The 13,430-nt window shown below is 38.8% G+C and overlaps 1 protein-coding gene across 5 annotated transcripts in view; it reads left to right on the top strand.

Moving 5' to 3' along the window:
- smarce1 (SWI/SNF related, matrix associated, actin dependent regulator of chromatin, subfamily e, member 1) overlaps positions 1-13,430 on the top strand; it is a 53,583-nt gene that overhangs the window by 19,254 nt on the left and 20,899 nt on the right. For all 5 annotated transcript variants that reach the window (XM_033034846.1, XM_033034844.1, XM_033034847.1 and 2 more), the window contains one exon: positions 12,024-12,095. In XM_033034846.1, the coding sequence (XP_032890737.1) occupies positions 12,024-12,095 (72 nt within the window). The remainder of the gene's footprint in view (positions 1-12,023; positions 12,096-13,430) is intronic.

The raw sequence follows: 13,430 nt of genomic DNA, 5'->3' as shown, positions 1-13,430 counted from the left end.
TTCATACATTGCTCTATATTTGAATTTTATTGGGTTTTGAGGCAGCACCAAAAGAATTGTGTTTGTTTCAAAATAAATATTGGAAATGTAGTTAGACGGTCCCTAAATATTGCAGCAAAACAGACATCTGCTTTAATCCTGTGTGCACAGAACTTCAGTCTTGTTATTTCACCTTCAAAAATGTTTTATGTGATCCTTTGATCATTGGGATCTTTTTACTACTATATTCCAAAATAGAGTTCAGATAAAGGTGTGTGCTTGCCAATGTTAATCTCCATGTTTTACTTTTTATTTTCCCTCATGCTGGTCATCATCATGAGCTGAGGGAAATGTCATTGTTAAAAATTGAATTTCCAAGGTTTGTATCTCATCTAGTGTTTAGCTCCAGGTTGGGTACAACATACACTAGATCCAAAGCAATGCTTTTCTGAATCAGTGCAATATAGAACTAGCAGCAGAAACCTGCCTGTTAGCATAAACATCAAATCCTTATTGTCCGTAGCAGATAATATTTCCTCCTTCCATTTGACACGAAGCATCGAAAAACCACAAGATGACTCATAAAAGCAGGAAAGAGACTGGATGTAATTGAATATTCGTCACAGCATCTCCATCAGATGCTGTCACCGGTTATACCTATTACTTTACAACAGGGTTAGATACACAACATGTTGACTCAGATCATGTTTTGTCTTGGAGTAAAGGCAGTTCTGCTACAATGTGATAGCTGTGTTCCTGAGCAACCTTTGCAATATAGAAAATCGTAGTATAAAAACGATTGTGTCATTGGCGGGAAGGGAGTTGGAGGCGAGTGTTTCTGATGAAGCTTGAACGCATTTACATGCTGTGAGAGTTTCCTCTGGATCCGAAACTGGAGGACATTGTCTCGGGTGAAAGGATCAGTTACAACTAATTGACATGCAAAAGAATGTCTTCTCTTGGAGAGTGGTGAATCTTGACATTCTGAACCCAGACAGCTCTGAATTTTGAGTCGCTATGATTGTTGAAGACTGAGATAAATAGCTGTTGAGAGTGCAGGGGAATTAAGGGTTATGGGGATTAAACAGGGAATGGCAAAGCAGGCCTGCAAACCTGCATTGTCGCCCATCTCATGAAAACAATTCATGTAATTGTATCAAATCTAAATGCGGCCTAGACCTGTCGATAGCAATTTATCGAAAGCACAACCCTGATTCGGATCCTGATTTTATTCAGCTATTTCTCATAGATTCAGTACCACACACATAGTATTGGTATTACAATGTAATGTAAAGCAGAGCACAAAATGAAAATACCACGGATGCTAAACATTTCATAATAAAAGATAAATTGCTGGAGATACTCAGCAAGTCGAGCTGGATCTGTGGGTCTTTGCTTGACATATTAACTCTGTTTCTTTTGCCAGGTGTGGTGTATAATCTGCTGATTATTTTCAACAATTTCTGAGCTTTGTTGGTTAAGTGCGTTACATAGTTTAGTTCCCTCGATATACTCAACAAGGTCTGATTGCTCAGTGCAAGTTCTGCTTCATGGCTAATGTATAAAATGAAAGAATATTCCTACAAAATATCAAACCAACAGTTCTAGAAGGAGAAATATAAATTGCATTGATCGCAGAGAGGTCGTTCATTATATGCTTCATAATTTAAATTGAACACTTTGTTCATTTGGCACTATATTTATTGGGGTATGGCACTGATCCCAAATAGTTTAAAGTTGCTTAGAACCTACTTGACAAACTAAATCGACAAGCATGTAGATTAACATTTTGACCTCTGTTCTGTTAAAATGTATTTAATATTGAGCCTTTGCCAGAAACAACTCTTTAATTGGGTAATAAAGTATTATTGTGATTGTGATTAAATCAGGGTATAAGCCAGAATAGATGGTTGTCCATGAGAGCTAATATGTCTGCAGGGTTTTACACAAATATACTTTCCTCTAAAACTGATACAGTAACCTAGTTAATATTTACTAAACTCTTGCGGGTAAAAGATAAGGCTGAATACAAGACCAGAAAGTTCACACCCAAAGAGCAGCAATTAGCCATTTTCTATCATTCAGTGAAGTCATACATAATCTGTCATTAAATTCCATATATAAACCAGTACATTATATTCCTGTGGCATAACTTCTTCTATTGTCCTACACATTTGAAAGCCAACTTTTGAATCATGAATGACCAAAGCTGCATCAAATAAATTTCACTGAAGACAGATTAGAAGACAGGTTTGGACTTGAAAATGAAAAATAAGAAATGCTGGAATACTAATCTGAAAACAGAAAAGAAAACCAGACAGGGCCTGTGGGGAGAGTGAAACCTGATCTTCTCAGCCATTCTACATCTTCTGTTTATATTTGGGATAGATTAGAAAGCTTCCTTATAGGTAGAAAACACTACTATTTTTGTGCAACTAGGTGGGAAATTCACTTTATTATTTGTGCAAAAATTGATTATTTTAAATGTGACTTTTGCATTTGTTATGTTTTAAAGTGGTGATTAGAGGAACCCTTCCCTCTTACTCTGGAAATATGGATATAGTAGATTCATTCAGTTGCTCTTCATCCATGGGGTGTCAAGGGAGTAACCGTGCAAAAATACATAATTCCATTAAAAATATGATGTGAACCAATTTGGGTTAAGAATAAAATCCAAACTTGACGCCAAACTTATCCCTTATACCTACAATCCAAAATATCACAACATTATTATTTCGGATCGCTGTCCCCTTACTTTTTCAGTAAAATTGGAAGGAATGAATAACAAACAGCCGTTTTGGAGATTTAATCCACAAATACTAGCTGAGGCAAGTTGTTGTGACTATCTGAAGCTACAGATGCGGCTGATCCATCTATTGTAAAACATAATATAATAGCTGCACTTAAATTCAAATTAAATCAGATTCTCTCAGCAAGAATTATTAGGGTATTTCAATATACTACACAATAAATTTTTGAATTTGGTGATAAACCACACAAACTACTAGCACGCCAACTTCGCAAATTAGAGAATGATCGTACTATACACAAAATTAGATCAGAAAAAGGTGATTTGCTTACATTGCCCAAAGATATCAATGAAAGATTCTTACAATTCTACCAAACACTATATTCACCAAAAACAACAGTCGATTCTGCAAAGATGAAAAGCTTTCTTGAGAATTGCAATCTCCCATCTCTTAATGAGGGGGAACGGGATGAATTAGGCGCAGAGATAACAACAAAAGACATTGTAGAGACTATTAAATCATTGAAAAGTGGAAAAACTCCTGGCCCGGACGGGCTTAATAATGAATTTTATAAAATATTTAATGATTTAATCTCTCCACGCTTACAAGCCCTTTACATTCAAGCATTTAAAGAACAGATTTTACCACAAAGTCTTGCTGAATCAATTATTACACTAATTCCAAAAAAAGATAAAAATCTCGAGGAGCCTGGATCCTATAGGGCAATAGCCCTTTTAAATACGGATCAGAAGATACTAGCTAAGACTTTGGCTCGTAGATTAAGCCTAGTTATCGGTAAACTAATACATCCAGATCAAACTGGGTTTATACCTGAACGACACTCGTTTTATAATTTGAGACGTTTGTTTAACATAATATATTCGCAGAGAATGCCAAACGAAGATCTAACAATTATTTCTCTAGATGCAGAAACGGCTTTCGACCAAGTGGAATGGTCTTATCTTTTTACAGTTGGAAAAATTCCAATTGGGAGAAAACTTTACTTTTATACACTATTCCGACAGCTAGAATACTGACAAATCTAATGCTTTCACCTGAATTTTATTTATCTAGGGGTAACAGACAAGGAAGTGCTCTTTCCCCAATGTTATTTGCTTTAGCCATAGAACCTCTTGCTGAGAGTATCAGGTCCCATTCAGGCATTTATGGATAATACCAAATATACCTCCAATAAAATGTAGTTATATGCAGATGATGTACTTTTATACATTACTAATCCCCAAGTTAGTATTCCAAATGTTTTAAACATTATATGTGGTTCTTTTTCTGGATACAGAATTAATTGGAACACAAGTGAAATCATGCCAATAAAAGGACAAGACCCTTCTCAACTCCAACAATTTCCTTTCAGAATCGTGACTGAAAAGTTTAGATATCTTGGAATTTACGTGACTAGAAAGTATTCCTCTTTGTTTAAAATAAACTTCCCACCATTTATCACTAAATTGTATGCCTACATTCAATTTTGGAAAACACTTCCTATCTCCGTTCTAGGTGGATTAAATGCCATAAAGATGATCTTCCTTCCGCAACTTTTATACTTATTCCAATCAATACCGATATATCTCCCTAAAAGCTTTTAAAAGAAAATTGACTCTATTGTCACAAACTTTATTTGGGACTACAAAACCCACCGAATACACAAAAGACATTTATGCAAATCCAAAGAAAATGGAGGATTAGCATTACCTAATTTTCTTTTTTGCTACTGGGCAACTAATATTAAAAATATAACTTTTTGGTTGGACGATACATGTCAACATGTAAATTGGTTAAAAATGGAGAGGGAAGATTGTTTGCCTTTTAGTATAGGCTCGATCCTCCTATCTCCAATACATCTGAATAAGTCAACGTATGAGCAAAACCCGATAATACATAGTACTATCCGTATCTGGAAACAGCTGAAATAAAGTCTTAAATTGAGAAATATGTCTCTCCTTCTTCCTATTGCAAATAATCCCTTGTTTAAACCGTCTATTTTAGATGTGGTGTTTGCTCAATGGAAGAACCTGGGAATCAATACTGTGGGAGATCTCTATAAGAAGGGGACTTTCTCCTCTTTTCAAGAACTATAGGAGAAATATGACAAATGCCAATAATTTTTTTAGATATCTTCAAATCCGAGATTACGTGAAAACATATACACAAGACAGTTCTCTTATGGGTCCAGATATATTAGACGATTGTTTGAATAGACATGCCGATACAAGTAAGTTGATATCTTACATTTATAACACACTTCTAAATATTGACACACCACCCTCTGAGATTTTTGGGCCAGCATGGGAGGACGAGCTGGGTTTACCCATTTCGAAAGATATATGGGAGGAAAGCCTACAATACATACACTACTGTTCTTTAAATGCCAGGCATTGCCTGATACAATTTAAAGTATCACATAGGTTATACCAAAGACCAAATTGAACAAGATCTTCCCAACTGTCTCTCCTCTTTGTGATAAATGTCACTTTCAAGTAACCACCGTAACTCATTCTTTTGTATCCTGTATAAAAATACAAAACTGGACGGAAATATTCAATATTATTTCTAAAACACTTAAAACTCAATTGGAGCCAGATTCAAAAGTACTAATATTAGGAATGTCAGAGGGCTGCCCATATCTAATGATATCTCAAAGACGCTTCCTTGACTATGGTTTAATAACTGTGAATAAACCTATACTTAAATTCTGGAAAAAGATAACAGTCCCCACAGTGAAGATGTGGATCACAGAAATGATCGAGACCACTTTTCAACATAATTGTATAAGGGGTAAGAGTGTTGTAAAAACAAGCCTGAAGGCTTTGTGTCTCAATGCAAGGAGCATTCGTAATAAGGTGGATGAGTTGAATGTGCAGATAGCTATTAATGACTATGATATAGTTGGGATCACGGAAACATGGCTCCAGGGTGACCAAGGCTGGGAGCTGAACATCCAGGGATATTCAATATTCAGGAGGGATAGAGAGAAAGGAAAAGGAGGCGGGGTAGCGTTGCTGATTAGAGAGGAGATTAACGCAATGGAAAGGAAGGACATTAGTTTGGAGGATGTGGAATCGGTATGGGTAGAGCTGTGAAACACTAAGGGGCAGAAAACGCTGGTGGGTGTTGTGTACAGGCCACCTAACAGTAGTAGTGAAGTTGGAGATGGTATCAAACAGGAAATTAGAAATGCGTGCGACAAAGGCAAAACCGTTATAATGGGTGACTTCAATCTACATATAGATTGGGTGAATCAAATTGGCAGGGGTGCTGAGGAAGAGGATTTCTTGGAATGTATGCGGGATAGTTATCTAAATCAACATGTAGAGAAACCAACGAGAGAGCAGGCTATTTTAGACTGGGTATTGAGTAATGAGGAAGGGTTAGTTAGCAGTCTTGTTGTACGTGCCCCCTTGGGCAAGAGTGACCATAATATGGTTGAGTTCTTCATTAGGATGGAGAGTGACATTGTTAATTCAGAAACAATGGTTCTGAACTTAAAGAAAGGTAACTTTGAGGGTATGAGACGTGAATTGGCCAAGATTGACTGGCAATTAATTCTAAAAGGGTTGACGGTGGATATGCAATGGAAGACATTTAAAGACTGCATGGATGAACTACAAAAATTGTTCATCCCAGTTTGGCAAAAGAATAAATCAGGGAAGGTAGTACATCCGTGGATAACAAGGGAAATCAGGGATAGTATCAAAGCGAAGGATGATGCGTACAAATTAGCCAGAAAAAGCAGCATACCGGAGGACTGGGAGAAATTCAGAGTCCAGCAGAGGAGGACAAAGGGCTTAATTAGGAAAGGAAAAATAGATTATGAAAGAAGACTGGCAGGGAACATAAAAACTGACTGCAAAAGCTTTTATAGATATGTGAAAAGAAAGAGATTAGTTAAAACAAATGTAGGTCCCTTGCAGTCAGAAACAGGTGAGTTGATCATGGGGAACAAGGATATGGCGGACCAATTGAATAACTACTTTGGTTCCGTCTTCACTAAGGAAGACATAAATAATCTGCCGGCAATAGCAGGGGACCGCGGGTCAAAGGAGTTGGAGGAATTGAGTGAAATCCAGGTTAGCCGGGAAGTGGTGTTGGGTAAATTGAATGGATTAAAGGCCGATAAATCCCCAGGGCCAGATAGGCTGCATCCCAGAGTACTTAAGGAAGTAGCTCCAGAAATAGTGGATGCATTAGTAATAATCTTTCAAAACTCTTTAGATTCTGGAGTAGTTCCTGAGGATTGGCGGGTAGCAAACGTAACCCCACTTTTTAAGAAGGGAGGGAGAGAGAAAATGGGGAATAACAGACCAGTTAGTCTAACATCGGTAGTGGGGAAACTGCTAGAGTCAGTTATTAAAGATGGGATAGCAGCACATTTGGAAAGTGGTGAAATCATTGGACAAAGTCAGCATGGATTTACAAAAGGTAAATCATGTCTGACGAACCTTATAGAATTTTTCAAGGATGTAACAAGTAGAGTGGATAGGGGAGAACCAGTGGATGTGGTGTATCTGGACTTCCAGAAGGCTTTCGACAAGGTCCCACATAAGAGATTAGTATACAAACCTAAAGCACACGGCATTGGGGGTTCAGTATTGATGTGGATAGAGAACTGGCTGGCAAACAGGAAGCAAAGAGTAGGAGTAAACAGGTCCTTTTCACAATGGCAGGCAGTGACTAGTGGGGTACCGCAAGGCTCAGTGCTGGGACCCCAGCTATTTACAATATATATTAATGATCTGGATGAGGGAATTGAAGGCAATATCTCCAAGTTTGCGGATGACACTAAGCTGGGGGGCAGTGTTAGCTGTGAGGAGGATGCTAGGAGACTGCAAGGTTACTTGGATAGGCTGGGTGAGTGGGAAATGTTTGGCAGATGCAGTATAATGTGGATAAATGTGAGATCCATTTTGGTGGCAAAAACAGGAAAGCAGACTATTATCTAAATGGTGGCCGACTAGGAAAAGGGGAGATGCAGCGAGACCTTGGTGTCATGGTACACCAGTCATTGAAAGTAGGCATGCAGGTGCAGCAGGCAGTGAAGAAAGCGAATGGTATGTTAGCTTTCATAGCAAAAGGATTTGAGTATAGGAGCAGGGAGGTTCTACTGCAGTTTTACATGGTCTTGGTGAGACCACACCTGGAGTATTGCATACAGTTTTGGTCTCCAAATCTGAGGAAGGACATTATTGCCATAGAGGGAGTGCAGAGAAGGTTCACCAGACTGATTCCTGGGAGGTACACAAAATTGCTGGAGGAACTCAGCGGGTGCAGCAGCATCTATGGAGCGAAGGAAATAGGCGATGTTTCGGGCCGAAATGAAGAAAGACTGGATAGACTTGGTTTATACTCTCTAGAATTTAGGAGATTGAGAGGGGATCTTATAGAAACTTACAAAATTCTTAAGGGGTTGGACAGGCTAGATGCAGGAAGATTGCTCCCGATGTTGGGGAAGTCCAGGACAAGGGGTCACAGCTTAAGGATAAGGGGGAAATCCTTTAAAACCGAGATGAGAAGAACTTTTTTCACACAGAGAGTGGTGAATCTCTAGAACTCTCTGCCACAGAGGGTAGTCGAGGCCAGTTCATTGGCTATATTTAAGAGGGAGTTAGATGTGGCCCTTGTGGCTAAGGGGATCAGAGGGTATGGAGAGAAGGCGGGTACGGGATACTGAGTTGGATGATCAGCCATGATCATATTGAATGGCGGTGCAGGCTCGAAGGGCTGAATGGCCTACTCCTGCACCTAATTTCTATGTTTCTATGTTTCTACATCTAGAAAAAATAAGGCTGGCCTTGACTGACAAACCAGATCAATTGTCCAAAATATGGTCTCCTTTTATTGAATTTCTTCAACAACATAATGGTTGGGCACAAACTCAAAACCGACGCTAGGGTCGGGTGAGCGAGCGTAGGGAAGGGCAGTGGGATATATCTCCGCTTCTTTCACTCCTTCGTTAGCTCTGGGGTTTTCCTTTCTTTCTTTTTCGTGTTTTTCTTGAAATTCTTTTCTTTTTCTTTTCTTTCTTTCCCTTTTTTCCTATTTTCTTTTTTTCCGATCTAGTTATTAGTTTATAAAATGTTAAAACTGAAGCAGTACGAAAATTGTATAACTGTTATGTCGATTATTTTCTCTTTGTACAATTGCTTCTAATAAAAATAAATATTAAAAATAAATAAATAATAAAATCCAATGGCATGATATACATTGAGTCCGAGAAAATCGGATCGCGTGTCTGAACTTTCTGATTTTGATTTCACTGCAGGTTTCTAAATTTGCTCTGTTCTGGTATGTTGCCCATTGAGTGTTTCTCCATGTTGCACATTTGTTATATTTTAAGTTAAGCATTCATTCGAAAGTACATGTCATTTGAGAACAGATTCAAACCAGGGCAGATGATCCCTCATCTTCGGGTCACTCATGTTCCATAAGATTATTTACAAAAACTCAAATAATTTGTCCATGGGATCACATATAAATCAGTAACCAGACTCTGCGATGGATCTGTATTTTAATTAATTTTGGTGGATGTTTCAAATCAACACAAAAATTGTGTAAAAGTAGCTCGTCTTATATTCCAAACTATTTTGAATTCCTGACTGCAGTAGTTGTTTCTTTAACAACTCACACTCAAGGTGCCCTGGTTCATGCATAGTTGACTGTGAGGAATCTTCAGTCTTTAAGGTGTCATTGTTAATCCTTGTTTACAATTCCTGTAAATTATGAAATAAAGCCACAAAAATTTAAAACTTTTTTGAAACAAAATACTGGTGGCTGTCGTCCTCTAGTGGTTACATCTTTTGTTGCCATCAATAGACGTGGCAACAACTTGCCTTTCACGTTTGAAGCCCCGTAATAGGAGTACCGTCAATTGAAATTTGACGATATATTGTCAGAAGGTAGAATGAGGTGAAGGTTTAACAGATAGGCCAGGGAAGAATTCCAGAGCTTTCAGGACAAGCCATTATTTCCTACTCTGTTTTAACAAGACCAATCTAATTAAGAATGATCACACAATAAGAATTGAAAGAGCACAGAAATGAGGGCTCTGGGATTGGAAGAATTTACAAAGAAAAGAGAGAATAATTTGTTAAATAGAGTACTGCAGCATGGAAACAGACCCTTTGGCTCAACTTGTCATGTTGAAGATGTTTGGCCAATATCCCTGTAAACCTCTCCTATCCATGTACCTGTCCAAATACCTTTTAAATGTTGTTATTGTACCTGCTTCAACCACTTCCTCTGGCAGCTCGTTTCATGTTTGTAGCGCTCTCTGTATTTAAAAAAAAAGATGCCACAGTGTCCTTATTAAATCTTGCCCCTCTCACCGAAAACCTGTGCACTCTATTTCTTTATTTCCCCAATCCTGAGAAAAAAGTCTCTGTGCATTCACCCTATCAATTCTCGTTGTAATTTTATACACCATTATAAAATTACCCCTTAGCCTCTTGCAATCCAAGGAATAAAGTCCTAGTCTGCCCAACTTGCCTGCATAGCTCAGTCCCTCGAGTCCTGACAGCATCCTTGTAAATCTTCTGTGCACTCTTACAACTTAATGGTATCCTTCTTGTACCAGGGTGACCAAAAGAAGATGACCTTGTTTCGCTTGAACACAGCCCTCCAAAAATAGTCACACTGACATCTCACAATTGCAACAAAACATCCCAAATTCAATAGTCAGCACTCTCACTGATGAAAGCCAATGGACTAAAAGCTTGCCTCACTGCCCTGTCCACACCCTTGTCATGCCATTGTCAGGGAACTAAGTACTTGTACTCCATAGTCTCTCTGTTATACAATACTTCCCAGGGCCCCACTGTTCACAGTAAATTTCCTACCATAGTTTGGCTGCTCAAATGCAATACCTCGCATTTATCCGAATTAAACTCAACTTGTCATTTCTGGGCCCAATTACTCAGCTGATCAATAGTTCTAATTGATTTGAAAAGTTTTGAAATTGAGTAATTGCTCAGCTAAGGTTCAGCGTGGGTTTTTGAGCACATGGTTGATGGGTAAACTGACAGTACAATTTAGGTTCTGGGCAGTAAATGAGCGGTCAATGAGTGTGAGGGGGGGGAGGGGAAGACAATGGGGATCCGGTGTGGGGGGGGGGGGGGGGGGGGGCAGCTGTGAGGGACGGTGGGCGAACAAAGGCTGGTGTGTGGGGGGGAGGGGGGGTTGGGCATTCTAGTTTAGAATCCTCTGCCCAGGGGATAAATCTGTGTTTTTGTGTTTATTTGTTCCGGTGAAGGTGGTACCTTGTGTGTTGTGACTATCGGCAGATCAATTTCCCTCCGGGGATAAATAAAGATTTATCGCATCGTATCCCTCCTGAGCCAAACTAAAATGTAAATCTTGTTTTAATGGAAATTTGAAATGGTACATGAAAAGTTACCAACTAAAGCAACATTTCATTCAATATAATTTCCTGCTGCTAGAACAAATAACTCAAACCTAAATGGGTTCAGTACTGAATACCTGAAATTTGAGAGATTAGTTGTGGTTAAATTGCCTGGATTTAAAACAAATACCAACAATACATCTCAACAAACCTGTAACTTCTTGAAAACAAATGTATTTACTTTCAAATGGAAATCCTTGAAATCAGTAGTTATTTATTTTTCAAAATTTGGTCTCAAATTCTAAAATGGGTAATCAGACTTTCCTGCTAGCCTTCATTTTTTACAGCCATAGTGACCAAAGTTAATTTGGAAGAGCTGCACATTCTTCACTGAAAGATCGGCATGTATGAGAGAGAATGCTAAACTATTCTTTTCCAGAAGTGAGATACTCAGCATAATCATCATCCATTCTTCCAACAGAAGAAGCAAGTGATTGGGTATTTTAAAGCTCAGTTTTGATATGAATCCTACAGTTGATTTCTTCATCTCAAAATCCATTGTGATGATCATGGTATCATGGTGATTAGTCTTGTTTACCTTTAGAGGGGGAGGGGGGTGGTGGGGGGGGTTCAGTTGCTGTTTCCATCATACCATTTATTCTGTAAGTATAACAAGGATTAGCTGGGAAATTCTTATGTGAACATTGACTGGTCATGTCTTATTCTAAAGTACCTAAAATATTGTCTGGTGAGAACTCTCGTCACCTAAACATTTCACAATACCTTGCATTCGAACCTTCTAAAGCAAGTGGACAGTTGACTTCTGAAACACTGTGACTGGAATTATTAGGTGCTATTAACAAATGGAGTTTTATGATTTATCATGATTTATTGTCTGCTTCCTTTCAATATAACAAAATTCGTGACTTGTTTATAAACAGGATTCTTGTGGCTCCTCGGCCCCATTCCACAACGGAACTCCACGTGCATCCAGTGTAGTCGGCAGGGAGAAGGTGAGTATCAAACTTCACAAGAGCACGAGTGAAGAGTCCGACAGCATCTCAAAATTAACCATCCCATACTTTCAGATCATTTCCATATGTACAGATAGAAGGATGAAATTGATTTGCGTGTGGTTAATTAAACTAAAGATGAGTGATATTGTAAACTGCCTAGATGGAAACATTATTAGAAAAGGGATATTTTATATTCATTGTATTAAATGCATTGGGAAAAACTGGCTAATGAATTTCAGTATAAATGTGACATTTATTCAGATTGACCCAACTAAAGTTCAAATGTTGAAAAGCTAGTGGCGTTGGAAGTCAATATATAAGACCATTCAAATATCGCAGGTATGTTCAAAGTAACAATTTCAAAAGGGTAGACAAAAATGCTGGAGAAACTCAGCGGGTGAGGCAGCATCTATGGAGCGAAGGAATAGGTGACGTTTCGGGTCGAGACCCTTCTTCAGACTGACGTGGCACAGCGGTAGAGTTGCTGCCTTACAGCTCCATAGGTCCTGGGTTCGATCCTGACCATGGGTGTTGTCTCTGCGGAGGACGGACGTTCTCCCTGTGACCGTGGGGGATATTAGATTATTAATTCTGGGAAAGAATTTATTAATTGAAGTTGGAATCTGGAACATACTGCTTCAGGGGGAGTTGAAGGCATTGACTGCATAGCACACAACAAAAACAATATTTTCACTGTACCTCGGAACACATGACAATAATCATCTAAACCAAGGCAGAATTTCTCAGAATATTTAAGAAATATCTAGTCAAGCACATGTATTTCCGTGGTTCAGAAGGCTATAGACCAACTGCTGGGTTTGTATAGTTGGGTACTCTATGGTGGGCTGAAGGTCCTGTTTCTGTGCTGTAGATGTCTCTGACTATGATAGAGTGGCTAAGTGCAATGCCTATTGGACAGGCGCTACGAGAAAGGTTATTTGGTAAATGGAGGAGAGAAATGCAGTGAATTCTAGCAAGAGCATGATCCGTTAAGATGGAAGTGAAAATCTGTGAGGATGAGAAGTCACAGTGTACAAGTTTAAGAGAAAAGCCATGAAAGTAACTTGAATATGTAGGAAGGGACGGCAGATGCTGGTTTAAACTTTAGAAGGTTTTTGACACGAAACGTCACCTCTTTTTTCCAGAGATGCTGTCTGACCCGCTGAATTACTCCAGCTTTTTGTGCCTATCTAAAGTAATTTGAATGGTTGAGAACAAGGATTCTAAGAGAATAGAGGGGAGGATACAATGAAGTGTGAGGAAAAGGTACTGGAGGAGCGGGAGACACAGCAGAGTGTGATTTGATGCGGGCCCTGCAGCGACTACCATTTG

Source organism: Amblyraja radiata, chromosome 16, assembly GCF_010909765.2.
Source record: "Amblyraja radiata isolate CabotCenter1 chromosome 16, sAmbRad1.1.pri, whole genome shotgun sequence".
Taxonomy (NCBI): Eukaryota; Metazoa; Chordata; class Chondrichthyes; order Rajiformes; family Rajidae; genus Amblyraja; species Amblyraja radiata.
This window is presented reverse-complemented; position numbering and strand designations above follow the sequence as displayed.